General features: G+C 38.1%; 1 protein-coding gene across 1 annotated transcript in view; it reads right to left on the bottom strand.

The window, feature by feature from the left end:
- Nucleotides 1-3,080: 3,080 nt before the first annotated feature.
- The window catches only part of gorasp2 (golgi reassembly stacking protein 2), a 41,064-nt gene continuing 16,711 nt past the window's right edge, over nt 3,081-27,433 (bottom strand). Inside the window, exons 3-10 of the mRNA XM_072579315.1 lie at nt 26,273-26,476; nt 20,385-20,471; nt 19,025-19,155; nt 18,499-18,631; nt 16,898-17,006; nt 12,367-12,459; nt 11,285-11,404; nt 3,081-6,763 (exon numbers count right to left, since the gene is read on the bottom strand). Of these exons, the coding sequence (XP_072435416.1) occupies nt 6,447-6,763; nt 11,285-11,404; nt 12,367-12,459; nt 16,898-17,006; nt 18,499-18,631; nt 19,025-19,155; nt 20,385-20,471; nt 26,273-26,476 (1,194 nt within the window). The 3' untranslated portion in view covers nt 3,081-6,446. The remainder of the gene's footprint in view (nt 6,764-11,284; nt 11,405-12,366; nt 12,460-16,897; nt 17,007-18,498; nt 18,632-19,024; nt 19,156-20,384; nt 20,472-26,272; nt 26,477-27,433) is intronic.

Below are 27,433 nucleotides of genomic sequence, written 5' to 3'. Positions count from 1 at the left end.
AATTAGTGAGAGGGGAAGAGAAATCCATAACAGTATTTAATATTGATAAGGCAGCAAGATCAACAAATCTTTGTGAGGACAAGCATCTCTCTCTCACACATACACAGAATAGGTTACCATGCAATTGTTTTAAAAAGCATTTTCTCCAAGTATAATCAGATCTATTTGCAATTTCTGCATTTAAAATCAAAAGCAAAATGTGGAAATTGAGGTGCTTGTGGTGAAATAAACAATATTTAGAATATAGATCATTGCTTCTCAAACCTCTCCCCAGTGTGACCCCAGAGTGAAAATCTAAGCAGTTGGGGGTGTGGCAAGATGGTGAGGGTTCCAAGTGTGTTATGAAGTGCTTAATCTCTATTTTTAAAACCTGTTTTTCCAAAGCTTTTTTTTTTGCAACAGCAGGAATCAGGCCTTAAAGACCTGCTGTTGTCTAAGTTGACTGTTATAAAACAAAATGAGTGTTTACAGAGACCTTGGAGCTTGAAGCATCGAAATAGATTTTCACAGCAGCCTCAAAAACTGCAACTCCAAAATATCAGCTCACAACCCACTTGGGGTCACAGCTCCCTCTTCTCCTTCAGCCCTTGCTTTTGGAGGCCCTGATATAGCTTCTTTATCAGAAACATACATCATAGTATTGTTTCAAAACAAGTTCAAAGTGTAGGACACTCATCCAAGAGTAGTTATAATAGGACTTGCTTCCCAGGATGTTAATACAGTTCACCACACTGTTGCTATTGAAATAAGACATTTGTGGATTGAAGTCTCACCTAAGAACTCAAGCACATAAATCAGGCCAACATATTAACAATGTAGCACATCGACCTGCCTCGATATAAGCAGCACTGGTCACAACAGAATATGCCAGTTATATAAACAAATTATAAATATTTCACGACAATAAGATAAGCTCTTGCTGTAACCATTACCAATATTTCTTAGATCATCAAAATTTATCATTTAACTCAATGCTCTTTGCAGATGATTACCTTTTACAAAATAGCTGCTTTTTAGAATAAAAAAAACAATGATTGCATCTCCAAGTATTGCAGATGAAATACTCATCATGTCAAACAAATCTTTTTTTTCCTCATTACGCTTTAGGCTTAATTAAATTGTGTATGCGAAGAGTGGAAAATCAAAAACTAACCTGAAACCTTAAAATTATGCATTCTAATAAAATGCAGTTTCTCCTCAAACAGTAACTTGTGTTCCATGATGAATTGATATAGGGACACAAAGCAAATTGTATTTTCTTTATGTTCAAGTGGATGTAAAAGATCCCATGGCACTATTTCAAACAGCTCCCTCTCTCAGTCAAGTTAGAGCTTACTGTTCAGAAACTGACCACTGCAATTCTATTTTGCAATAGCAATGTGATTTTAAAAATGGTTGTCCGTAATTTGAAATGTCCAGGGGTCAGAAAAGGTGTGAAACAAACCCTTTTTTTTTACACAAAGTTGTTGTTTCAATTAGGTGATCTGATCTTAACCACTATTCCATTTTTACTGGAGATTGCTAACCAGGAAATATTGATAGGAGATATTAACTAGGAGATATTTGATATCTGTGCTCTATGAATTACTGAAGAAGCAAAACTCAATACAACCATTTGGTTCACATCATAAAAGGCACTCTCTTCAGTCCTTCAACTGTGTATCATTAGTAACATTTGTGTGTAAATGGCAATTTCAATGCAGGGTGCCACCGAATTCAAGAGAGACCTACAGCTCACCTAATTTTTTGTAATGACCACCCTTTTCACATTTCTTCCTTTCTAGAAACCTTCCCTGGATAAACATGTGGTCTTGGGAAATGATAATTATATGCAGCTCCTCTACCTGAGTTGTAGAAAATGAGGTCATGCAGAATGTGGCCGAATATCTTTTATCAAATCCAAACAGCACATCTAACAATTTAGTGAAGAATGCCAAAAATGTAGCTGTACTTTTTTAAAAAACCTTTTCTTCTTGCTTTATGTCATCATAAAAGACAATTTACAAGAGTATATGTTAAGAAAATACAACATTTATGGTGTATGAAAGGAGACTGCTGATTGCTAGAGGCATGACTATTAGAACACACTGGATAATATGGCTATTTACTGCCAAATTCTGATTATTCAAGGCATCGTCAAGAAAGAAGCCAGAACACTACACCTCGTCATATTTTACTCTCCACCGAGGTCCCAGGTGATTGGAGTGGAAACATAGATACGGTAACTAACACAATCATCTGCCATTGCCATTAACTATGATCATTACCAGAAGTTTCAAGAGACAGTTTACAACTTGCGTTTACACACAAGCATTAAAAAAAAACTCAAGGACCTTCACAAGAAGACAAAACAGTGATTGAGAAATAACCAAAAATTTATCTGAAGTCAAAAAAGGAGTTTCCTTGTTTCAAATGATCGCACCAGATTCAAAATTTTTCAGAAATCTCTGCAGAGGCACAGGGGATATAATATATGAACGATGATAATCTGGGATATACATCCCACTCCAAAAACTATAAAATCAGAAATGATTTGATTGTACACTGAATTCACATTGTAGTTGGCAGTAGGACAAGAAAACAAAGTCACCATTATGTCCTAACTCTTAGAGATAGATAAATGCTATGGTACAGAACTACACTTTTTACAAAAAGATGTCAATTTTGTATAGGCAGATTTTGAAATTATTTCCAACTTTTAATTGCGAACTATGTAAAACAATGACATTTCATGGACACTGTTGTAGGCAATTACTTAACAGTATGCAAAAAAAGTAGTCAGTTTGGCTTAAAATTATTTTTCAAAAATGTCTTGCTGTAAATCAATTGGCATGCATCTTTAAAAAAAAGACAATTATTACTTACTCAGAAATGCCCATGGCTGATTGCTTAGTAATTCTAGGATTGATTTTAATATTAGTATGTTTGATTCAGCAAGTATTACTTTTGCGCAATGTACTTTAGATATGTAAAGTTAATTCATTCTAAAGTTTCAGGTAGACAGTTAATGAATCAGTTAAAGAAATCTTACATTTTGAACAATAAACCTGCAAAGAATTCCGATCAAACAAGGATTAAAATACTTCTGTAGTTCAATTTTATGCAATTCAAAATCAAAAGTCATAAGAATAAAAGGACAACTTTTCTGGCATTCAGACATCTCTTGGATATTTGGAACACCTGCAGTACTCCAGTGGAGAAATTTTGTTTTCTGTAGTTTGAGCAAAACTTGGTTTATTATTTGATGCTGTTAGTATACATTACTTTCTAAGCAGATATTGCTTTGAAACTGCACCTGCAGTTTATACTAATGAAGTCGGTTTGGTATAAATTGCCTGTATTTTATAAATACAAAATCGTTCTTTTTAATTTATTTTATAGATGATCAGATTATCCGACAAACATTTATCCACAGAACTCTATTTGAAAACTCCAGATGCTGGAACTACTTCATGGCAGCATGTGTGGGAGAAGCAACTAACATTTCAGGTTTATCATCTTGCATTTAGGATTGGGAAAAGTTAGAGATGCAATAAATTATTGACCAAATGGTGGGTAAATCAAGGAGCAAAGGAAGGACTATGACAAAGGTGAAACTTGAGAGTAAAAATAACAAGAATTAATCTTTTAGGGCTAAAGGGATAAGAAGCAGATGTGCCTATAGCACATGTGCTGATTAAAAGAAGAAAAGGGTCTGAAATGGTTGAAACTAATGTTAAGTTGGAAAGTCCCTAACTGAAAAGTTCAGGTGCTGTTCCTCAAGCTTACATAGAGGTCAGTGTGACAGCAAGATGAAAAATTAAAATAACTGTCAACCAGAAACTTGGGGTCATCCCTACCATCTGAATGGAGATGTTCTGCAAAGTGGTCACCCAAGCTATATTTATCTCCACAATTTAAGAGGAGACTATACTGAGCAGCAAATACAGTAAACTAAATTGAAAGGAGTGCTTGCAAATTGCTGCTTCACCTGGAAGGACTGCTTGAAGCTTTGGCAGCAGCTAGAAGGGGTAAACAGACATCACCGGCACCTCCTGAATTTGCATTGAAAGCTATGATCGGACGGGGATAGGCTTTTAGTTGTGTTCGGGGTATCATTGTGAGAATGATCCCTTGGGAATCCTCATGGGAGGGCATTTGTTTGTTGGTGGAATTGGTGGAGAATGATTTATTAAATATGAAGCCTGATAGAATGGAAGCTGAGGACAAGAGTCAGATGGACTGGATGAAACTAAGTAGCCTGGAAATTGGAAGCAAATTTGATTTGGTTTTCCAACTATGGGTAAGGCAGGTTATGGCATCGGTGAAACCATCATCGTCCTGGGGGGGGGGGAAGAGAATAATGTTGGGTTGAAACTGAGCGTACAGACTGCAGCAATTTCAAAAGCAGAGAGATTACAGCAATTGAAGGGAACAGAGAAATGAGGATAGCCATGTCTCAGTGAAGGGAAAAGGAGAGGACTCCAGACCAAACAAGTAGGTATGAAGGCAAGGGTGACAAGAAGAGCTCAATGTCACTTTGAATTCAAAATTTATTTAAGGTGCGGGTATAAGGAGATAAAGCAGAGCCTTATCCTATATTTCATTTTCTAATACGTTATTGTAATGTAATAAAATCAGAAATTGCTGCAGAAACTCAGCAGATCTGGCGGTAGCTGTGGAGACAAAGCAGAGATAACTTTTCAGTCCAATGACGAGAGTTCCAAGGAAAGGTAACCAGACCAAAACGTCAACATTGCTTTCTCTCCATTGATGTTGCTAGACCTGAGTTTTTCCAGCAATTTCCATTTTGTTCCAGATCTCCAGCATCCACGGTTCTTTGTTTTATTTTTAATGTTAATAACATTTTGTTTATAGCAGAGTATAATTTGAAGAGCAAAAGGTATTCACATCACTAGCACAAGAAAAAACTTATTTGAAATGGGACACCAGCAAAATAAATGCAATTTTGATCTTAAACTGATAACTAGATTTTTATTTTCTATCCCTTTCTATCTTACTGTTGACACAATAAAGATCTTTTATTCGACTAATTTGCTTAGACTACCCTTCAGTTTTTAATCCTTTCTTATCCAGTGTCTAAAGCTTCTACATCAACCTATATCAAATAAGGAAATTAACAGAGCTTTATTGCATCCATATCTAAAAATGCTCTGCTTCCCTCAGGCTAGATACTACTAATAATTGGCTCCTGGCTTTGGTTTGTAGTCAGCCACGTGTTAAACAAGTCAGGGCAGCCAGCATATACTAAAATTTACAATCCACAAGCTAATTATCTGTTCAACTCAATTCTAAACTATTCCTCCAATGGTAAATCTACCAGCCCTAAATTCTCCTCAAATCTTTATCATACTGACAGCTTCAGCTTTGTTATAGCTTATAGTCAGAACAAGCAGTTTGAGATAAAATTAGAAAAACTTGAAAATTGTTCAAGATTCGTGACTGCGACGATTCCTGTTTTGTCTCCCAACACTAACAATCTCCTGCTTCCATAGCATTTTCAAATGAGCTTTTTGACCACTGCCTTGCATGAAAAGCCCTTCAACAATATGTTCTTGCTCATTCTTCAAGTATTATATGACTATTATTTCTTCAAAGACATTGAGAGCTACTCAATAGTAGTTAGCATTTTAAAATGGCATCACACTTATGTTCAAAACATTTCACATGATTACATTTATTCAAATGCTGAATCTGTTAGTACTTTACATTCAAGCATTTCTACTTTGTCTCATACCATATGACTCACTTAATCCTCATGAAGTCATAGGATTTCCAGGTTAAGTACACAGAAGCAACATTAGATTTTGGCACACAAGCTCACAAGGTGGCTTTTTTTAAAAATAGAATTTTCCTTATATTCTGAAAAATGCCAGAATTTGAAATTAAGTGAATTCAGGACAAGCTTTCCCAGTAGAATTTATTGCTAGATCATCTCTTTCAAATATATTCTGTTATATTCACAGTGACACCTACTGGAATTTAGCTGCACATAAATGTTCACCTACAGTATTCCCCTTAAATTATCATTTAAAAACAGTGGGATGTTTTAATGATACAGCAAATACTGACCTGATGATCTGCAAATTGTACAGGCTAGAAGAAATTACAAACAAGATGCCACCTATATGCAACAAATACATAACTGAACAGCACACATGCTGTAGCAGAAACAAACCTCATCTGGCGAGGGGAGCGGAAGAGAGGTAATTGAATCCGAACTTGATAAAATAATTTATTTTCCATTTACATCAAAAGTAATCCCATGACTTAATGTGGTAAACTATCCCAATTGTATTAAAGGTTATATATTTACCTCATCCTTACAATTATGTACAATGTTTTAAAGCTCCTTGAGATGTGATCATGCCAGCCTATCCTTTACAACGTTTTAATTTCAGAACAAGCTTTCTGCAGCTGAATAAATACATTAATCAACTCTTGTTTTAAGACTCAGAAGAAGCTTGTGTGTCTGTGGAAATGGAAGATGGTTCATCTTTATTTGCATTAGGTGATGCAGTTGCCTTGATGTCAGCAGTTGTCATGGAAACAGTTCCAGTATCCAAAATGAGGGCAGGGGTTTGTTCAGCAGAGGCAGGAACATTAAAACCACCTATTCCTGTAGAAATGGCAGAAATTGTTTCAGTTAGACCAGCTTTTGCTTCAGTAATCAAGGGCGATTGTGAAGGAAACATGGTGGGCATTGTAAGGGGGGGCAGTCCAGGAAGCGTGAGTGGCGGCATCTGAGCAGTTGGTGGAAAACCTAGGAGAAAAACAACATTGTTACTTAATATTTTACTCACTCTAGCTTAGAGAGGATTGTGTACAGTGTCAAGGCATTCAAATTTACGATCAGTAACCATTCTATAATGTTCAAAATTAAACCGTCATTTAGATATTTTAAAGAGAAACATTTGTGACTACTTCTTTTTAATAAAAAGGATTTCCAATAATGTACCAGGACAGTACTAGAGTATGTTAGCGTAACAACACAAATTGTATTTTTTCAAGTTTGTTCTTGGGATTTGAGCACCATTTGCAAGGCCAGCACTTTTTACCCATCCCACAGAGAATCATGGGGAAGATGAGCTGGTTTCATGAGCCATGACAGTCCATCTGGTGGAGGTGGACTCTTATTAGAAAGGGAGTTCCTGTAACTTGATTCAGTGGCAGAAATAAAGTTGATGACATTGTTGCAAGTTAGCGTGGTGTGCAGCTGGAGTGGAATTTGCAGCAGGTGATGCTCCTATACATCTACTGTCTTTGTCCTTCTCAGTGGTACAGGTTGCACCTTTGGAAGGAGCCTTGACGGTTTGCTGCTTTTCATCTTGTAGATTGTGCAAGGTGCTGGGAAAGCTTGTCTAAAGTAATATGTGGGGTGCCAACAAAGAAGAGTGTTTTGCCCTGGAAGGTATTGAGCCTTGAGTGTATTTTAAGTTCCATTCTGCCAGGTAAATAGCAATGTTCCATCATAGCCCAGACTTGTGTCTCATTGATGGAAAGGTTTTGAGAGACCTGATCAACTTGTCCTCATAAGAAAATCCCTCCATACCTGGGACCAACCAAGCGAATCTTCTCTAGACTGCCTCCATTGCCAGTATATCTTTCCTTAGATAAAGGGAATAGAATTGTTCACAGTATTCCGGGTATGGTCTGACTAGTGCAATCTTTAGGTTTAGCAAGAGGTCCCTGTTCATTTCAAAAGGAATGGAGAACAAAAACACCAGAAGTTCATTTGCCTCCCTCTTACCACTGAACAGGGACACTAGCTTTTCAAGATTCACACATGACACCTTTCCAAATCCCTTTCCCAACTTAAGTATTAATCAAATAATTGTAGCCCTATCAGTTACTGATTGCCATCATGAAAACGCCCCTTTTATCCCAATCCTCTCCTCTACTAGCTAGGCAATTCTCTACCCATAATATGTTGCCCCCAACAACTTGGACTCTTATTAAGTAACCTTGTATGTTGTATCATCAAATGCCTTTTGGAAATCCAAATATTAAATCAATTGAATTCCCCTTATATATCCTGCTTGCTACTTCCTTAAAGAACTGTAATAAATTTGTTAGACAGGATTTTCCTTTCAAGAAGCCATGCTGACTCTGCTTGATTTTTTGTTTCTAAATCCTCTACTATTCACACAGAGGATGGTATGTGTATGGAATGGCCTGCCAGAGGAAACGGTGGAAGTTGGTACAATTGCACCATTTAAAAGGCATCTGGATGGATATATGAATAGCAAGGGATATGGGCAGAGTGCTGGCAGGTGGGTCCACATGGGGGTGGGATATCTGGTTGGCATGGAAGGGCCTGTTTCCTTTCTGTACGTCCCAACAACTCTATTATGTACTTTAAAATAGACTTTTAACATTTTTCTAATGACAGATGTTATACTAACTGGACTATTGTTTCTGTTTATTGTCTCCCTTTTTGAATTCGTGTCTTAGGTTGGCAGTTTTCCGATCATCTGGAAATTTTCCAAAACCTAAGGATTCTTGGAAGAGTACCAGTGTATCCACAATTTCTGAATTTAAAATCCTTGGATGCAACCCATCAGCAGACTGATCAGCCTTCGACCCCATTATTTCCCCTAGGACTTATTCCCTAATGCTAGTTATGACATGTATTTCCTCCTTGATTAATCATTTTTTTTGGAATGTTATTAGTAACATCTATGACAACTGATGTAAATTATTTGTTGAACTCTTCTACCATCACCTGACACCCCATTCCTATTTCCCCAGCCTCGTTCTCGGAGGGCTCTATGCTCTGTTGCCACTCTTCCATTTACTTAAAACAAATTCACTGTCCATTTTTACATTACTTGCTCGTTTGCTCTCAGTTTATTTTTTCTTTTTCATCTTTTGGTGATTTAAAACTTCCTCAGTCTTCTGATTTATAATTAACCTTAGTCACTTTTCAAAACTTGTTTATATTTGATCCTGTCCTCAACTTCCTTGATGAACTGTGGTCAATATATCCCCTTCTTACAATTCTCCTTCCTCTCTGGGATACATGGAGGTCATGAACTTGTTAAACAATGGCTGAAGGTTTTTTTTAAATTGACTGTGCCCTCATTCCCATGTAATTATCCTTATTTAAGTTTAGCACAGTTGTTTCCAACCCAAATTTCCCACTATCAAACTGAATGGTAAATTCTACTATGTTATGATCACTGTTCCCTAGGGGATCTTTTATTTGGAGATCATTTATTAAACCTGCCTTTGTATTTATTACCAGATTCAAAAACACCTACCACTGGTTGATCCATTTTAGCAAATTATTCCAAATATATTCAGAATTCCTCCGTGTGGCTACCTCTGCAAGTCGACTGAAATAACCCATAATTAATGCACTGCCATTTTTACATGCTCGCATTATCTTCTGATTTCTTCTCTATCCTACAGAACAGCTACTGTTCGAGGATCTATAGACTACTTCTACCATTGATGCCTTCCTCTTGCTATTTCTCATCTCTACCCATATGGACTGTACATTAGCAAGGATTGATCTTGGATCAGGTAACGTATTAATTCCATCTTGTACTGATAAAGCTACATCCACTGTCCCTCCGTTCCTACTTGTCCTTTTGAAAAGTCACTATCCCTAAATATTTAGTTGCCAGCTTGGATCTTCTTGCAATGATACCTCCATAACGGCTATAAGATCATGACTTTTAACCTCTATCATTAATTCATTTACTTTGTTCCAAATACTATGTGCATTCAAAACAAAGACCAGTAATTTTGTCATTTTACCTTTTTGTTCCCTCTTTGTCCTCGTTTTCCACTGTTTAAAAACAATCTCCCTGCTTGTTGCCCTGTAATGCTGCCATATCCTTTCGGTCTGGAAGCCTACGTTTCTTTGTTCCCTCACTCACCCCTAGTCTAATCAGCATGTCTTGCTCTGCTGGAACCCAAACTGAACAATAATAAGGTTATTGTTGAGCTAGAACAGTTATACTTGACACCTACCATCACTTTACTGATGACAGAGAAAACTCATGTGGTGGTAATAGGTCAGTTTGAATTTGTCCTGCTTTGAGGTGCAAGGCAGATCTGGCAATTTTCCACATTGACGATTAGATGTCAGTGTTGTAGTAAATATCTCCAGTATGGCAGCCAGGATGTTGTCTGCACTGTACTGATTCTGTGATTATCAGGGGACATTGACTTTGTTGCATTCAGCTTTCTTGGTATCACAGTGTGAATTGAGTTGACTTAAGACTGGCATCTGTGATGCTGTGGATCTCAGGAGACAGTTGGATGATCATCCGCTCAGCACTGTTTAGCAGGCAGAGTGCAGCTTCATCAAAAGGGTACTTCATTCCTACAAATGTCTGGTAGTCCTAGCAGCTTCTTCTGATTCCCTGGCTAAAAGCAATTGCCAATTGAGGCATATGCACGGTCAAAAGGTTATAGGTTAAAAGTAAGTCTGATAGTCCAAAGGATCTCATGGATGTCACAACTGAGCTGCCAGATCTGTTCCAAAATTACCCTGTTTAGCATGGTGGTAGTTCATGCACACACACATGCACTTTAGTAATCGCAGCCTGAAGACAAGGACTGTGGGGTGTCACTCTTACCAACACTGTCTTGGACAGGTGTTTTTATTCAAGCAGGTAAGAGAGTGTGAATTCAAATTGGATTTCCCATTTCTTATTTCTCACATCATCTGCCATAAGCCCAGTCTAGCAGATACATCCTTCAGGACTCAGTTTGGTCTGTGATGGTGCTACGGAGTCATTCTTGATAATGAATGTCGAAGTCCCCCCCAACTAAAACACATTCTGTGCCTTTGTTGCCCTTAGTGCTCCTTCCATGTGGTACGCAATATGGAGTGCTGTCTCATCAGCTGAGGGTGGACAGTAGATACAGATCAGAAGGTTTATCTTTTGCATTTTGATGCCATGACATTGTGGACTCTAGGGTTAATACTGAGAGTTCCCAAGACTAATCTTTCTGAAATGTATACCACTGAGCGACCATCTCTTTTGGGCTTCTCTTGCTTTCCTACTTAGGATTTCAGACTTTTGACATTAATTGAAGGGGGAATGCAAGAAAGCAGATTATGCTATTAATACTGTCATTTGTACAAGATTACAATAAGTAGACTTAATAGTCTTCACAGCTGAAGAATGGTGAATGACAAATAGGAATTTTAAAAAAAAAGGAAAAGAATCAAAGAAATTATGAGTTTACACTAAAACATTTCCCACTTTGAATGAAAACAAGTTCCATTTTGTATGATTGGACAGTACTTTATACATAAACATACCAGTTGGTGGAGGGATCACACCTATTCCTGGTAAGGTTACTGGAGCAAGGTTTTGTAGGGGGATATTCAAGTTAGGTAGGTTGGGTAAATTAGGAAGTCCACTTGGCAACGGCATTAGACCTGCAAATATTGCAAAGTACAAAATCAAGTACATCAATGTCATCAGTGTTATACTTGTCAATTCTTTCAGGAAAAAAAGACATTCATTATTATTGGTGAGACAGTGGCTAGGTATTTCTATTACAATCAACTTTAGAAACATACAGAACAGTTTGAAAGTTATTGAAATTACTCCATTACAACACAGAGTTCCGGTTGGAATGCTGGTTGGAACTCTATCAACAAACACATTGACTTGGATCCCATTTACCAGCCCTTGAGTAAAAGTACACGGAATGACATCACCACCAGAAATAACGTCATCAACCCAAGGAAACTGAAGCACATAAATAGAAAGCAGGCCATACCACCAGTGCTTCATCTGGAGGCTCACCGACGATGTTACCTAGTATTGTGACGAAACGTGTAAAAACTTTCCAGCTCACCGAGCAAACATACATCCAGAACCTCAACCTCAAAACTCGCAATCTATAAAATGGTTGTATGCAAATAGCTTTGTTTTTTCTATTTTATCTTCATTTCTTTGCATAATAAACTTCTGCTTTATTGCTAAAACCAAATCTGCAGCAATGTGCGCTTGCACTTCAGTGAAAGACCTTCTTGTTAAATAAAGAAAATGCTATCAAGCCAGATTTCAGCCTGGGATCGTCTTGTCCAGCAGACCACCAGCTGAGACCCAAACACAGTGAGCTTATATTTATTATTGGTGAGACAGTGGCTAGGTAGTGTTGAAGATAAAAATATTTCCAAGCTATAAATATGCAACTCAATTTAATCAAATCATCTATTTTTTTAGATCATTATATGGGGTCAGTGGCAGTTTTCAGCCAGGCACATTTTGCCAATATATAATGAACATTAATTTGCTTCATTGACCAAGAACTGAATTGACCATCTAGGTAGAAATACTTCCTTCAGATTCACACCAACTTATGATTATTATCCAAGAAACAGAGACTTACCTGGCATGGTTGCATCAACATTTACATTTGTTGTTGAAACTATGCCTGGAGATGAATTCATCGATGAAGGCAACAATGGAACTGTTGGAACACCTTTAAATGAAAAAAAAACATATATAAAAATAAAGTCTTGAAATGATCTGAACAAATAATAATTGCATTCCAATATCGACTGCAAAGAACAAATAGGGAAAGCAACGGTTTCTTAACATTGGTAATACTTTGACAGAAATGGATCAGATAAATTAAATATCACAGATTGAAATTGCAAGTTTTTCCCAAATATAACTGCTGCTGTAACTAAAATAGACAATTTAGACTGTGAATAGGTATTCTTGTGCATCCACTTTTTATAATAAGCCGCTCAACAATAGTAGTTCTGTAATTTTGGTTAGAATGTAGCAATGTAAGTTTTCACTAGTACACCATGTAGATTACGTACAACGGTTTGACTCTGTTGAGGCAGAAGAAAAATAAGAAAACGATAAGATGATTCTACAGTTCTGATAATAGGTAGGAATTCCTTCTAGAATAATATATTGCCTCCCACAGGGCCAAAGCTGTCAAGCAGTTGTAGAGCACATGGATAGGTAAGAGTCAACAGTGAGTGTTCAAGGTGCATATTGTTACTGACCATGTTGACAGAGTAATAGATGGGGATTACAGGAAGATCTTAGCAAGCTAGGAAAGGATTTAGCAGCAGGACATTTGTCTCTGGACTACTCACCATGATAGCAGGAAAATTATGCAGGAAAGAGGACCTTTTCCTTGGTGTACTGAAACTAATTCTAGAAGACTGATCAATACAGCTCACTTGGGTTGGATCTGAACTGAACTGGGACGAACATTGTCGCCAGGTAATTTTCTTTTGATATTGGGGAGGATTTACACTGACTTGGCAAGAGGGATAGAAACTAGGAAGTAACAGTAGAAAGGAAAAACAATATGCATGAAGAACTGGCAGAAACAGTTAGCAATAATGTAAGTGTGGGATATTGAGAATAATCAATAGGAAGAAATACATAAAAAGGCTGTGTAAGGCAAATGTCAGGTCAATTACACAAGTCAGAACCATGTCTGAATATTCTAGAAGTGGAGAAAACAAAGTAACAGCAAAGAGACTGAGAAAAGAAGGCCAGCTAGCATTTTCTAGATAGTAAAAAGATGGTAAAGAGGCAGGGTGCCAATTAGGATCAAAACGAGAATTTATGCACAAAGGAAGCAAACGGGGCTACGGTGCTAATTGAGACCTTTGCTTCAATCCTTAGCAAGGAAGATGACATTTAGTACTGAGTAAAGAGGAGGTAATTGAGACACTGAAAGGGCAACAGAAACTGATAAAGAGAAGGTATTAAAAAAGGCTGGGAATACTTTAATTTAAATGGTCACTGGAACCAGGTCAGGTACATCCAAGAATACTGACAGAAGCAAAAAAAACTCCAGAAGCATTGGCCATAATTGTCCTTAAATACAAGATTGGTGCCAAAGGCCTGGATAAATCCAGCAACTATAGGCCTATCAATTTAACCGCAATGGTGGGAAAACTTTTAGAAAGTACAATCCTGGAACTAATTAAGAAAAATCGACTTGGAATGGTAAGAAAAATCATGTTTAACTAATTTGATTGAATTTTTTTTAAAGTAACAAAGAGTATTGGTGAAGGTAATAACTGTCAATGGTATACATATTTCCAACAGGCAACTGATAAGGGGCCATATGATTGACTTCACATTAACACTGAATAAAAGTTCATGAAATAAAAGTGGTCATGGCAGCAAGGATCCAAAGTTGCTGGAGTGAAAAAAAAACTATGGTGAATTCTTGCTTCACAAACTGGAGGAAATTGTAAATTGGGGTCCCTCATAATAGTTGAGTGTGTGTTGCTGGAAAAGCACAGCAGGTCAGGTAGCATCCAAGAAACAGGAGAATCACCATTTCGGGAATAAGCCCTTCATCAGGAATGAGGCTTGTGGGCTGAGGAAGGGAGAGAAGCTGAGAGATAAATGAGAGGAGGGGTGGGGCTAGCGGGGAAGGTAGCGGAGAATGCGATAGGTAGATGAAGGTGGGGAAAAGATGTGGTTTTCTAGCACCAAACTCTCGACTCTGATCTCCAGCATCTGCAGTCCTCACTTTCTCCTAGTTCCTCATAATAGGACCACTATTTGTCACTAATATATATCAAGATTCTGGTGTGAAGGGCACAATTTCGAAATTTGCTATGAGAAAGAAAAACTCGAATGTATTATCAATCAAGAGAAAGATAGCGATAAATTTCAACAGGACACGGGTAGTTGTTATGGGCAGATACATGGTGAATTAAATTTAAACAGGGAAATTTAAAAGTAATCCATTTTGGTCAGAAGAACAAGGTACCACGATGTAAAATATTCCATTCTAAAGGGAGCTTGTGGATGAAAAATGAGTGCTGACATTAATGATGGAAGTTGTGTGATGTCATTAATTGAGAGTGAACAACAATATGGAATGACACAGGCACACTTCTCTCTTTTTCCCATAAAGATTCCCAATATACAAAACAAACCTGGTGATGAAACTGTGACGAGAACATCTTCAGCAGTTTTACTTGTAACCAAGTTAACACACTACATACAACTTTTACCTTAAGATAAAATATTCTTCTGGTAAACAGCCAAAAACAAAACTCTATTACATTTATTTTCTTTATTTAAGAATGAGTTTCAAATGTAGCTCCAAATTAACTTCTTACTAAGCCTTTTAAGAACACTATTTTAAAATATGGGGATAATGCAAGTCAAAAATACACAACTAGGCTAAATTATGTTGAATATACTAAAGTTATTTCTCAAAATATGCACTGTATGATTAAGCAGATCTACAGTGTTTACTCTCAATAGAATCCTTACATTGTCAGAGCTCTGATACGGAGACAAAAATAGAAAAATCAAATTATTTTGTATAGTGAGAATATTTTAGTTTGCTATCAAACCCTGGTTTTGCATTCTAGGCACAAATTTCAATGAAACAGATAGAAACATAGAAAGTAAAAGGAATAGGCCTTTCAGCCCTTCAACCCTGCTCTGCCATTCAATCATGACTATCATCTAACTCAGTATTCTGTTTCTGCTTTCTCCCCATACCTGTTGATCCTTTTAGCCTTAAGAATTGTAATCAATTAATCTCCATCTTGAAAATATTCAATATTTTACACGTGACCACTTTCTGTGCCAGAGAATTCACTCTCAGGGTGTACAATTTTCTCCTCAGCTCAATACTAAATGGCTGAGACTCATGAATCTGGACTCCCCCGTGTACAGATGAGAACAAGATAACCTTCACGCTGCCTACTGTCATAATCTGATTGGTTAAATGACACCATCACTTGAAGAAAGGGAGGAGAAGAAATCCTTTTAAAATTCTGAGTCTGTTCTGTAACTGAGAAGTTAGTTCATTATTTGTAGTGCTGCAGTAAAAAGAAAATAAAAATGACAAAACTCAACTCGACAATGTGCCTAACGCAGCCTTACACTATTAACCCAAACAGAATCAGCACCTTTCCTGTATAAGCCTGTTACTTCAGCTGATCAAGTGGAAGTTAAAGACACACGAAAGGATCATTTCATAACTTTCTCGTAGAAAATATTTAGCAAAAACGTTACTTTAAATGCAGCCTAAAGTGGATCATACACATGGAAAAGAGAATGTCCCAAGTTGACAGGGTTTAAGATGCTCCTAAGCCTGCTTGGATGTTGCCTCTTGGACATCTAATCATCAGCAATATTGAAATATCAAATAATTTGTTTAACACCTCACAACTCTGTATTGGGTAGTCATTAGCCCTGGATGCTCAGCAGAGTGCAAAGCATCTGATGTGTCAAGCTGTGAAAAACAAGATATAATCAGGCAGTCGGGCAAAGGCTTTCAAAACAGAATACTCCATACTGTCAGGCAGCAAAGGGCTGTAGAGGAGAAAAGATACAAGTGACTTTGTCAAGCGAGAGAATACACTGATGTTGAGGAATGTGCTATGCACATTATGGAAAGTTGTACATATTGAACAAAGTGAATCTAAACAGAGCTCTTTATTAACATAGCTCATGTGCTGCGAAATATAGCAGCTCAGTTTTTTTTAAGCTTCATCTTACAAATGTTTGCTTGGCCTAACGTTGGAGAGATTGAAGGAATGCATATGAAAGGCACAATATCAAATTAATTTCCTGCAGACTTCAATTTGTAACATCAAGTTGGCTTGACACCCAAAACTTTTAATTTTATTTGGGCAGTCACATATTGGAAGAAGGAATGGAGAGCATGATAAAATGAACAGCTGTAGCTGAATTCATTGTGTTGCGTCATTTGAGTGGATCTTAGCCGATTAGAGAATGCAACGTGATGACTAGTCAGGAAGTTTGAGAACAGCACAGTTTGAATTAGGTGGAGACTGGCATACAAGAATTTATCTGCTTCGCTGGGGAAGGAAGGATTTAAATGAAACAAATTGAGGTCCTTCTTTAATAAATTCGAGTGCTTATGAAATGCCATCGTCTCATACCTGTATTAAGAACACTGGGAGAAGAGGGAGCAGTACCCAATGAAAGTCCTGATAATCCCTGCTGGAGGCTGGCTGCAGCAGACGGTGAGGCAACAGCAGATAGTTGAACCTATAAAGAGAACAGTGCTTGTCTAAGTATCACGAGGAACAAATTAACTCCAACTTAAAATAACAAGTTAAATAACACATTAAAGTTTAATAATTTGAATTATGGCATTGTCATATTTATACAAAAATAGATGACAGCTCAGATTCTGCAGTAGTAACGGTGGCCAAACTGTCACACTTCTGAAACAGGTAGCAATTTCTGGCATTCACATAGTCACTTAAAGGTGCAAATCCAAAGTTGCTTCAGTGATTCTGTACTTCATTCCTCATAACATGCTTTGCTGGAGTCCCTCCACACTGCAATCAAATAGAAATCCCTGAAGTGATGAAACTTGCCCTTTTATACTGTTAAACTTGTTGCAAAAGCACTTCAGCACGATACCTTTTAAAATATGGCATAACCCAGATTTTTAATGTCACACTAAGTTCATGATTACTACAGCTTCACTTGACACTGAAATTTTTTATGGAATATAAAATGTCTCCATTATGATTTAAAAAAAGATATTTCAGCTTCTACGGAGAAAACGCAGAAGTAGTGGTGGTGCAAGATTAATTCCTCATGTGGAGAGCCAGCAGGGATATAATGGGAAGAATAGCCTCCTTGTGTGCAATAGCTTTTTAGAAAATTCTACCTTAATGCCACTTCATGTGCATGTCATCTACTGACTATGTAAATTTTAAGTTAAAAATTCAGCGCAAGGTTACAGCTTGATTTGTTGTATCAAGAATACTTAATTTTGATTGGCTGCCCAGTCGGCTTGTGCGCAACACTGTTGCTTGACATCTCGATATCCCCTTTGCTTTGGTCTCAGAATCAAATTGACATCAGGAGAATTTACATCACCCATTTAGAGATCAGTAATTTTTTAAGGGTAACCTGTCTTCAAGGTCATGATGAGCACTGTTGCTTTGTCACTGACTGGAAAATTAGCACTAACATTACTGCAACTTCAGTCATCTTCAGCATAGTTATGCTATAACACACTTGAAAATTGATAATAGCACAGTAAACGTTTTCAAATTTTTACTCATATAAAGTATCTGAATTATCAAAAGCATTTTAAGAAAAACATTATACTGATCATAACCACAAGAAACATATTTTTAGCAAAGCTGTACGTGTTCTCATGTTTAGAAATGTACACAGATTGATTTTGAGGAAGAGAGATTGTAAAGCAGGATTATTGTAACACCAGAAATGTAGGTATGACTGTGGTCAAGAAAATCTCCTATCAAGCTGTATTCTGTAGACTATTAAGGTAAGCTCACCTTTTAACAGTTCCTAAATATGCAAGTCACATTAATTCTCACAATTAAAAATGAAAACCAGTATTTGAAAAGTTCTGCTTCCTTTGAAGATATACACCTGTTCAAACAGTCAAATGCTTCTGAAATTTACTCCACATAAAAGTAAACTCAAACTTTTCATCTGTGTATAAATTAAACATTCCTTTAAATATATCTTCAAGATTAAATTATTGAAATATTACCTCTGTGAAACCATCCTTTAATGGACTGGCTGGTGTGCCTGGTTGCTGTCCTGGAAGACTTATTTTTTTACCCTCTGCAAATGGACGAGTTGGAATTCGATGCAAGTAGCCATATCCAATGCCACACCCTAGGCTTAAAATAATTTGTACGTATTATTTTCTAAATTCTAGGAGATACAGTTTAAAAGGAGAAATAAAATAAAAGCTGGAACTATTTAGCTGTCAATTTTTGACGAGAGAACAGACAGCCTGGAAATTCATCACCTACTCAAAATGAATGATATACTAAAATTCCAAGCTTACTTGCCTTTTAACTGTTTGCATGATTTCTTGCAAAGTCAGCATTAATTGCCCATCCCTAAATGCCAACAAGGTGATGGTGCCTCTTTGTATTGCTGCAATGCATATGCTGTTGGTGTAACCACTGTAGACCAAGTGCTGTTGATAGGATACTTAAGTCCAGCACTTGCTGGCTTTATTTCACATTTGCATTGTTATCCCTCATCAAAATTCATTTACATCTTACCTGCCTTCTCCACCCCACGTTGTATTTGGTGCGATAATTACTTCCCGACAGTTATCTGTGTCTGTATTGTAGACATACAATTTCAAAGGTTTTCCTTCATGTGTCTCTATCAGAGAGAAGAGATCTTCAGACTAAGGGAAACAAAATTGTGTATCAGTAATGCTATTTCTTGGAATCATTCAATAACTTACAAGAACAAAACCAAACTATGTCAAAGATCTTAAATTAATGTACTCCAGCATTTCCTGCACAAATTCTAAAGATTTTTGTCCACAACATTTATCGCAGCATACTTATAATTCAGTTAGAACATTAATATAGGAACGTCAGCGAAAGTGGGATTCTTTGCCCAACATAGACAAGGACCTCAAAACTTCATTGGCAGATGATTAACCAGATGACTATTCTATTAAACCAAATTATGGTTGATAGAAAACACGGGTGGCTCTCTTAGAAACCTATAAAATTTTAAGGACCGGACAGAATAAACACAGGAAGGATGCCCCAATGACTGGGGAGCCCAGAATCAGGGGTCACAGTCTAAATTTACAGGGTGTGCTATTTTGGACTAAGGTGAGAAATTTCTTCACCCTGGCATAGGTCAGTTTGTGAAATTCTCTCCAACAAAAGTGGATGAAGCCAAAAGATTGAATGTTGTCAAGGGGGAAGCTCTTAGGGCTAAAATAATCAAAAAAGAGAAAGAAGCAGCAGGGTAACGTGTTGGATGCTCACTCATGATTGCACTGAATGGGGGAGCAGCCTCAAAAGGCCTATTTCTGCTCCTGCTTTCTATGTTTCTGTATTTATCCTAACTCCATATCTTCAAAGCAAAGTATTTTGACAACAAGCTAGAAAAATCATCACTGCATCAGACACAATGGATTTTCACAGTAACATCATGAAAACCTTCATTTTTGTATTCAATACTTCATAGTTTTTAAGTGCCAAAGAATCTGGAATGCTCAACAAAATAAGAATTACAGCTTCACAATCAAGAGTTAAAAGATAACTATCAGAATTTATGATAGAAAAGGGGAAAAAACTTTAAAACTCCTACTCGTATTTTATGTGGACACTCATCTGTTAAGTTTAAAAAAAACAGAAGCTTGTGGTTATTAACTCAAATTTATATCTTATAAAATTCTCTCAACAGAAAATGAGGATAATTTTAGTTCCAATGCATAATACTGTACAAGTGCAGTTTTTCCAGATGACTATGATATTGTATGCCAGCAGAAAATCATACAATAATCAGAATGCTCAAATTTTGATGATTAGAAATTACTTAGAAGGTAAACATTTTCTTAATTCTACAGGCTTTGTATATTAAATTCAAAGCCATATTATCTCTTGTATTTACCTCATTCATGACAGTGTCTGCTCCAATTATATAATCTGTGTGAGGACGAAGACCAGCTAAAGCAGCTGGAGAATTTGGTTCCACTTCCTGATTTAAAAAAAATAAGTATATGATAACATTACTTTATTGTTGTGTGATCATTTCAATTTATGTTATTCTTCTAATATTGAACCTAAAATCAGTCACTTCAAAACTCATTAAGCTCTAGAAGACATCTCACCAAAATGCATTAAGAGTCAGTCCACCTAAACAAGGAATTTGCAGAAACATAACATCGCAATTAAGGTTTTTGTTATGACTGAAGCAGTAGATGTGTGCTGGTAATCTAGCACCACTCTGCCACCAGTCACAACATTAGTATGAGTATGTTGATTCCATCACCAAAACATCCAACTCATCCTGCGCCAGACCTGACATGGCCCAACGTAACCACCCGTCCACAGAAGAATTCTGGGCTGTCACTGGACACAGCAAGTCACCCTCTGGATTCAATCAGGCCTGCCTCTCCATGACACAACCAAACACCCCCTCCACATCCCCAGAACACCCATCAACACCTTCCCTGCCTGACCAGGTGCAACCTAATTCACCACTACTGGACCTGACCTCCCACCTTCCCTGCTACTCCACCTATGTGGTCCCTGCCCAACAGCACCACCACCCTCCCACCAGATCCAATTTCTCCTGCCTAGCCTGACTCACCCTAAATACCACAATCCCTAGGCTGCACCTCCATATTTTCTGCTCTTACTTCCCTCGGTATCTTTGGATGCATCTAATCTCATCTAGTTAACTTATCACCATTAAGTACTGCCAGCCTTTCCAATATCTTTGCATTACCAGTTCATAGGTGGTCCAGTGTCTTAACTAGTTTCTCTTTCACTATGACTTTGACAGCAGGTGTAATCTACTTTTTGAATACTTTAGCCATTAACCCCAGTCTTTGTACTTTCATTCCCTTACAGCCTAATCAGCTCCACTGCTCCTTGAAAAAAAACAGTGAATATTTATGCACTGAAGAAGACTTTTATATATCTTTTAATGCTGGCTGCCATTGTCTCCTCATGCTCTGTATTTTGTTGATTGATTTCCCATCCTAACATTACATAATCAGCCTGGTTCTCATTTGCATTGTCAAACAGACTCACATCATACACTTCATGTATCTCCGTCATTCAAGAAGGTCTGGTTTCGTCTGTCCTACTCTACCCTCTTTTAAGAATATATCTCGAATTCACCCAAAATATCAACTCTACAAAAGGTAGCCCATTAATCAATTAGTTTTCCCTGCTAATCTTTGATTCTAATTTCTTCAGATCTGGCGTCTCACTTCAAGGAAATTGGCCCTTCCCGATCAGATACTTTTACCGGACTTGGCCCTTGCCCTTTTCCATAGGTGGCCTAAATCTTATGATCACTGCCCCCAAGTATTGTCCTACTGACGCATGATCCACGTGTTTCTTCTCATTCCCTAGAACCAGGTCCATGAATGCCCACCAGCTCCCACAGTTATGAATACTCTACAATTTTCTTGAAAATTTGCTCTACTAAGTTTTACTTCTTTTCCATCTAGTCAGTGGCCTTTAGAGGAGGTCCAGATGCAAGGTGAAGTCACCATTGTCTTGGTAGACATCCCTCTCATTAGAGAGACACAACTGCTGATGGTTTAACCGGAGGGTCACTATGCCTCAAGGAAGAGGAGAAGGTGAGAAGGAGAATCCTTCAAAGTAACCTCAAACAGTGCTGGAATTGAACCCAAACTACTGGCATCACTCTGAATTGCAAATCAGCCATCCAAAGAAGCTAAGACACTCACTGCTCTCCCTCCCTGCTCAGTTCTGGGGCCACTGTTGTTTATGACATACATAAATGATCTGGAAGAGGGCATTGTTGATATGATCAGCAAGTGTGTAGATGACACTAAGATTGGTGGAGTAGCAGAAAGCAGAGGGGAGTGTCAAAGAATACAGATAGACTGGAGAGTTGGTGGAGAAGTGGCAGATGAAGTCTAATTCTGGAACGAATTATACAGTATGTGGAAGAGCCTTGGCAAAAGTTGATGAGCAGAAAGATCTGGGAGTTCAGGTCCATTGTACCCTGAGGGTTGCTGCACAGGTGGATAGTGTGGTCAAGAAGGCATATGGCATGCTTGCCTTCATCGGACAGGGCACTGAGTATAGGAGCTGGCAGGTCATGTTAAAATTGTACACAACGTTGGTTCAGCTCCATTTAGAATACTGTGTACAGTTCTGGTCGCCAAATTACCAAAAGGATGTGGACGCTTTGGAGAGGATGCAGAGAAGGTTTACGAGGACATTGCCTGGTATTGAAGGTGTTACTTATGAAGAGAGGTTGAGGAGATTAGGTTTGTTTTCATTAGAAAAAAGGAGATTGAGGGGGTACTTGGTTGAGGTGTACAAAATCACGAAAGGTATAGACAGGGTAGGTAGAGAGAAGCTATTTCCCAGGGTGAAGGATTCAATAACGAGACGTCACGCTTTCAAAGTGAGAGGTGAAAAGCTTAAGGGGGATACCCAAGGCAAGTACTTTACACACAGAGGGTGGGAGGCGCATGGAACGCGTTGCCAGCAGTGGTAGTAGAGGCAGGCATGGTAGATTCATTTAAGATCCATCTGGACAGATGCATGACTAGGTGGGGAGCAGAGGGATACACAATGCTTGGGAATTGGGCGGCAGGTTTAGACAGTAGATTTGGATCGGCTCAGACTTGAGGGCCAAAGGACCTGTTCCTGGGCTGTAAATTCTCTTTGCTCTTTGTTCTATATGTAAAGGTATCTCAAATGTTTCTTAGCTCTAACCAAATAGCTTCTGTCCTTGACACCTCTAGAACATCCTCTTTCTCCAGCACAGGAATATTATCTTTAATCAATACCCCCACATATCCTCCTTATGTTTCGCAAATCCCTTCTAACCAGGAATGTTCAGAATCCATTCCTAAACCTATGCCCACTCTCTTTTGAACCAGGTTTCCATTATTGCCACTCCATATTCAAACATGGTTATTGGTATATGCAGCTCACACTTCATGCATTGTAAATTCAATTTAGGCCTTATTGCAATTCTCTAACCTCAGCTTACTATTGTTGCTCTAGCATTACCATGTTTCCAAATTCTGTGTGCTTGTTTATCCCCTCCAATGTTAATTTTTGGCTCTGATCGCCACTCCTAATAGCACAAGTAAACTACCCTACAAGGACCTTCATTTCCACTCTGTTTACATTATCTCCTCAGTCCCTATTCATATTTTCTACACTCCTATTTATAGCATTAATAATGTGCAGCAAAGGGAGTAATTCAGAGATTGAGCTTTGAGGTGCTGTGTGTTAGTTTCTTTCTGAACTCCCTAATCCAGCCTGTAGGGCCACATCCCTTTTTTTTGTAATTATACTGTTGGTATCAATATGCTCTACGACCACTAGGTTTATTCAGCAGTACCACTGCCAAATGCTTCACCATCAATATTCTGGCTGTCACAACTGATCAGAGATTTAAGGTTCTGGCCCATAAACAGACATCAGAGATTGAGTGTTCTCTGGCAAATGACTTAACTGGGTCAAAAGCCTTTCAGCACTGCAGGTGTACCTATGTCAGATGGACTGCAACGGTTCAAGGTGGCAGCTCAATACCACCTCCTCAAAGGAATAAGTGAGGAACAACGATGCTAGCTCAGCCCATATCTCATGAAATAAACCTCCCAAATCAATGAAAACCTGCAGAAAGATGTAATACAAAGGTACTTGAGGGTACCTGTACATAAGATGCAGAGGGGCGGCACAGTAGCTCAGTGGTTAGCAATGTTGCCTCATACGTCAGGGACCCAGGTTCAATTCCATCATCAGGCGACTGTCTGGGTGGAGTTTGCACATTCTCCCCATGTCTATATGGGTTTCCTCGGTATCCAGGGATGAGCAGGTTAGGTGGATTAACCATGGGAAATGGAGGGACAGAGTACGGGGATGGATCTGGGCTGGATCTAGGCAAGATCCTCTTCGGAGGATCAGCGTGGATTCGACTGGCTGAACGGCCTGCTTCTACACTGTAGGGATTCTATCATTCTAGAATTCTGTAACTAGCACACAAGTGCAGCAGGTAATCAGAAAAGCTAATGGAATGTTGGCTCTTACTTCTCGGGGGTTAGAGAAGGGAAGTTTTACTGCAACTAAATAAAGTGCTGGTGTGACCACAATTGCAGCACCGTGAGCAATGCTGGTCCCTTCATCTTCAGAAAGATATCATTTCATTGGAGGCAGTTTTCAGAGAGTTTGCTGAGATGATTCCTGGTATGGACAGATTGTTCTATGAACAAAGGTTAAACAGATTGGGACTCTAACTCGAGATGAATGAAAGGTGATCTCATTGAGACATATCGGCTTCTTAAGGGGCTCGACAGGATAAATGCTGAGAGGATGCCCCCCCTCATGGGAGACTCTAGGACAACCGGGCACAGTCTCAAAATAATGGGACACCAATTTAAGACTGAGATGAAGAGGAATGTTTTCTCTCAGTGAGTTCACAGTCTTTGCAGTTCCTTGCCACAGAATGCTGTGGGGGCAGAGTCCTTGCGTATATTTAAGGCTAAGATAAATAGATTCTTGATCAGAAGGGGAATCAAGGGTTATGGCAGAAAAACAAGCAAGTGGATGTGAGGAATGTTAAATTAGCCATGATTCTGTTGAATGACATAGCAGACTCAAGGGGGCCAATCAGCCTACTTCCATTCCTATTTCTTATGGTATTATGTTCTAAACCCCCAAAGCCTGTCCACCATCAATTGTACTACAAAGTGAACTCAAAAATGTGATAGAATACTGTCCACTTGTCCGGATGAGTTCAGCTTCAAGAATATTTAAGAAACTGTCCAAGACAAAAATAACCAACTTTGCTGAAACCCATGTAAACATTTATCCCCATCCATAATATGCCTCCACAAGGCATTAGTTCACCAAGACTTTTAAAAGGGCATCTCCTAAACTCATGACCTCTACTGCTTAGAAGAGCGATGGCAGGAACATAAGTGGTTAGCACTGCTGCCTCACAGCACCAGGACCTGGGTTCAATTCCAGCCTTGAGTGACTGTCTGTGTGGGTTTCCACCAGGTGCTCTGGTTTCCTTCCACAGTCCAAAGATATGCAGGTTAGGTGGACTGGCCATGCTAATTTCCCCATAGTATCCAAGGATGGGCAGACTGTGGATTAAACATAGCAAATGCAGAGTTATGGGGATGGGGCAGTGGGTCTGCGTGGGATGCTCTTCAAAGGCTCTGTGCAGACTCAATGGGCCAAATGGCCACTCTCTGCACTGTAGGGATTCTATTATTCTATTAAGATCCCATCCAAGTAAGATATCAGCCGAGTTGGAAATATAATTGCTATTTCTTTGTCACTGCTGGGTTAAAAATCCTAGAATTCCCTTATTAACTACACACAGAGTCGGACACCATTCAAGAAGATATATCATCACCACCTTCAAGGTTCATTAGGGATGGGCAAAAAGACCAGTCTTCCCACTGACACCCATATGCCATGAAGATTTCTTTTAAAATCACATTTAACTTGAGATGTCGAATATTTTAATAAGTTTAAAGCACTAAAAGTCACAATATAAGCGTATAACTTAATTAAAAATGTTTAAAAAAAACGGTTGCTCTCTTTATCCACTGTCTAAAATCATTCCCAAATATATAATTACTGATACTATTAAGGGGATTACACAAATTTACTTCAATTTTTAAGTAGGATTAGTGTTTTAAATTGCTTTAAGATTAAATTTAAAAGTATGTAATTTTGATAGTACTTCATTTTCTAACCAAAATTCAAGTTATTCCTCATAGCCCGCCTCTCTCAACCTCTATAGCAGAATTTACTTACCAACACATGCCACACATTTTCATTAGCTCCCTCAAAGCTGCAGAAGCGAATGCTGACTCCAAGCAAGCCTTGACCTCCCCACATGTTGCTGGGAGTTACTGTAGTTTCTCTTAGTTTGAGTGTCTTACTGCTGTAGACAACCATTTTAATTGGTTTCTCCACATTGGCCTTCAAAAGTTCTTTCAGAGTATCATTGTCCTGATTCTGAGGTTGAAACACAGGAAATATGCTTCAAATTTACACAGCAAATGTAACATAAATGAAATGATTCTGAAGTTGAACTGTGCTCATTACTCCCAAACCTCAGACCAAAGTGAAATCATTTACTCGGCATCAACAGTTAGCACCTATGAGTCACCCTTTCTTGAAAAATGAGAGGAACAAATTGACAGTGCACACTTGCTGGCATTAAAATACAAGAGGTATTCTATTTGTAAAATTCAGAGCTGTTGGCACAAGGGGCTTTCAACCGTAAATACATTTGCGCAGATGTAAGAAACAATTGCTATCATTCACATCTGTAGAAATAAATCAGCCTCACAACTTCACTTGCAAGGATAGGCATTGTACACCCTGTCTGAATTGAGCATGTGACTACCATGACAGAGAGCAGCATCCTGACTAAAATAAGAGTAAATTTGCTACTTTCTGGAATAATCTAAGTAAATTACAGATAGCTAATCATTTTGACCATTAGATTTTGTTGTAGTCCAAATAAAGTGGTATGTAGGTTTTCAACCAGCAATTAACAAGTTTCTTCAAAAGCCTTTAGGGCAAAAGAAAGTTCAAAAGGCTACCTATTAAAAAGTACTACTTTTATTCAATAATTTTCAAACAGAAAGCACCAAAATGTATGTGCTTGAACACTTATAAAGCTAATGCTTTCATCACATATTACACTGACTAATTATTTAGATTCTAGTATTTAAATCTTGTGAATATTAAAAGCCAGATTTAAAATAGAAATACTTCCGTGCACATATATACACATTCTAAACTGATAAACATTCTCAGAAAGTCTATATGTTAGCACATCAAGTATGGAAGTCGCAACAGAAGCAGCATTTTAAAAAAAAATTTAGAATCCACTACTCAATTAATTTGACCTGACGAAGTGAATACCACCAATTCTTCAATAAGTCTCTGAAAAAGACATCTAGA

The sequence above is a fragment of the Chiloscyllium punctatum genome, chromosome 10 (assembly GCF_047496795.1).
Source record: "Chiloscyllium punctatum isolate Juve2018m chromosome 10, sChiPun1.3, whole genome shotgun sequence".
In the NCBI taxonomy this organism is placed as follows: Eukaryota; Metazoa; Chordata; class Chondrichthyes; order Orectolobiformes; family Hemiscylliidae; genus Chiloscyllium; species Chiloscyllium punctatum.
This window is presented reverse-complemented; position numbering and strand designations above follow the sequence as displayed.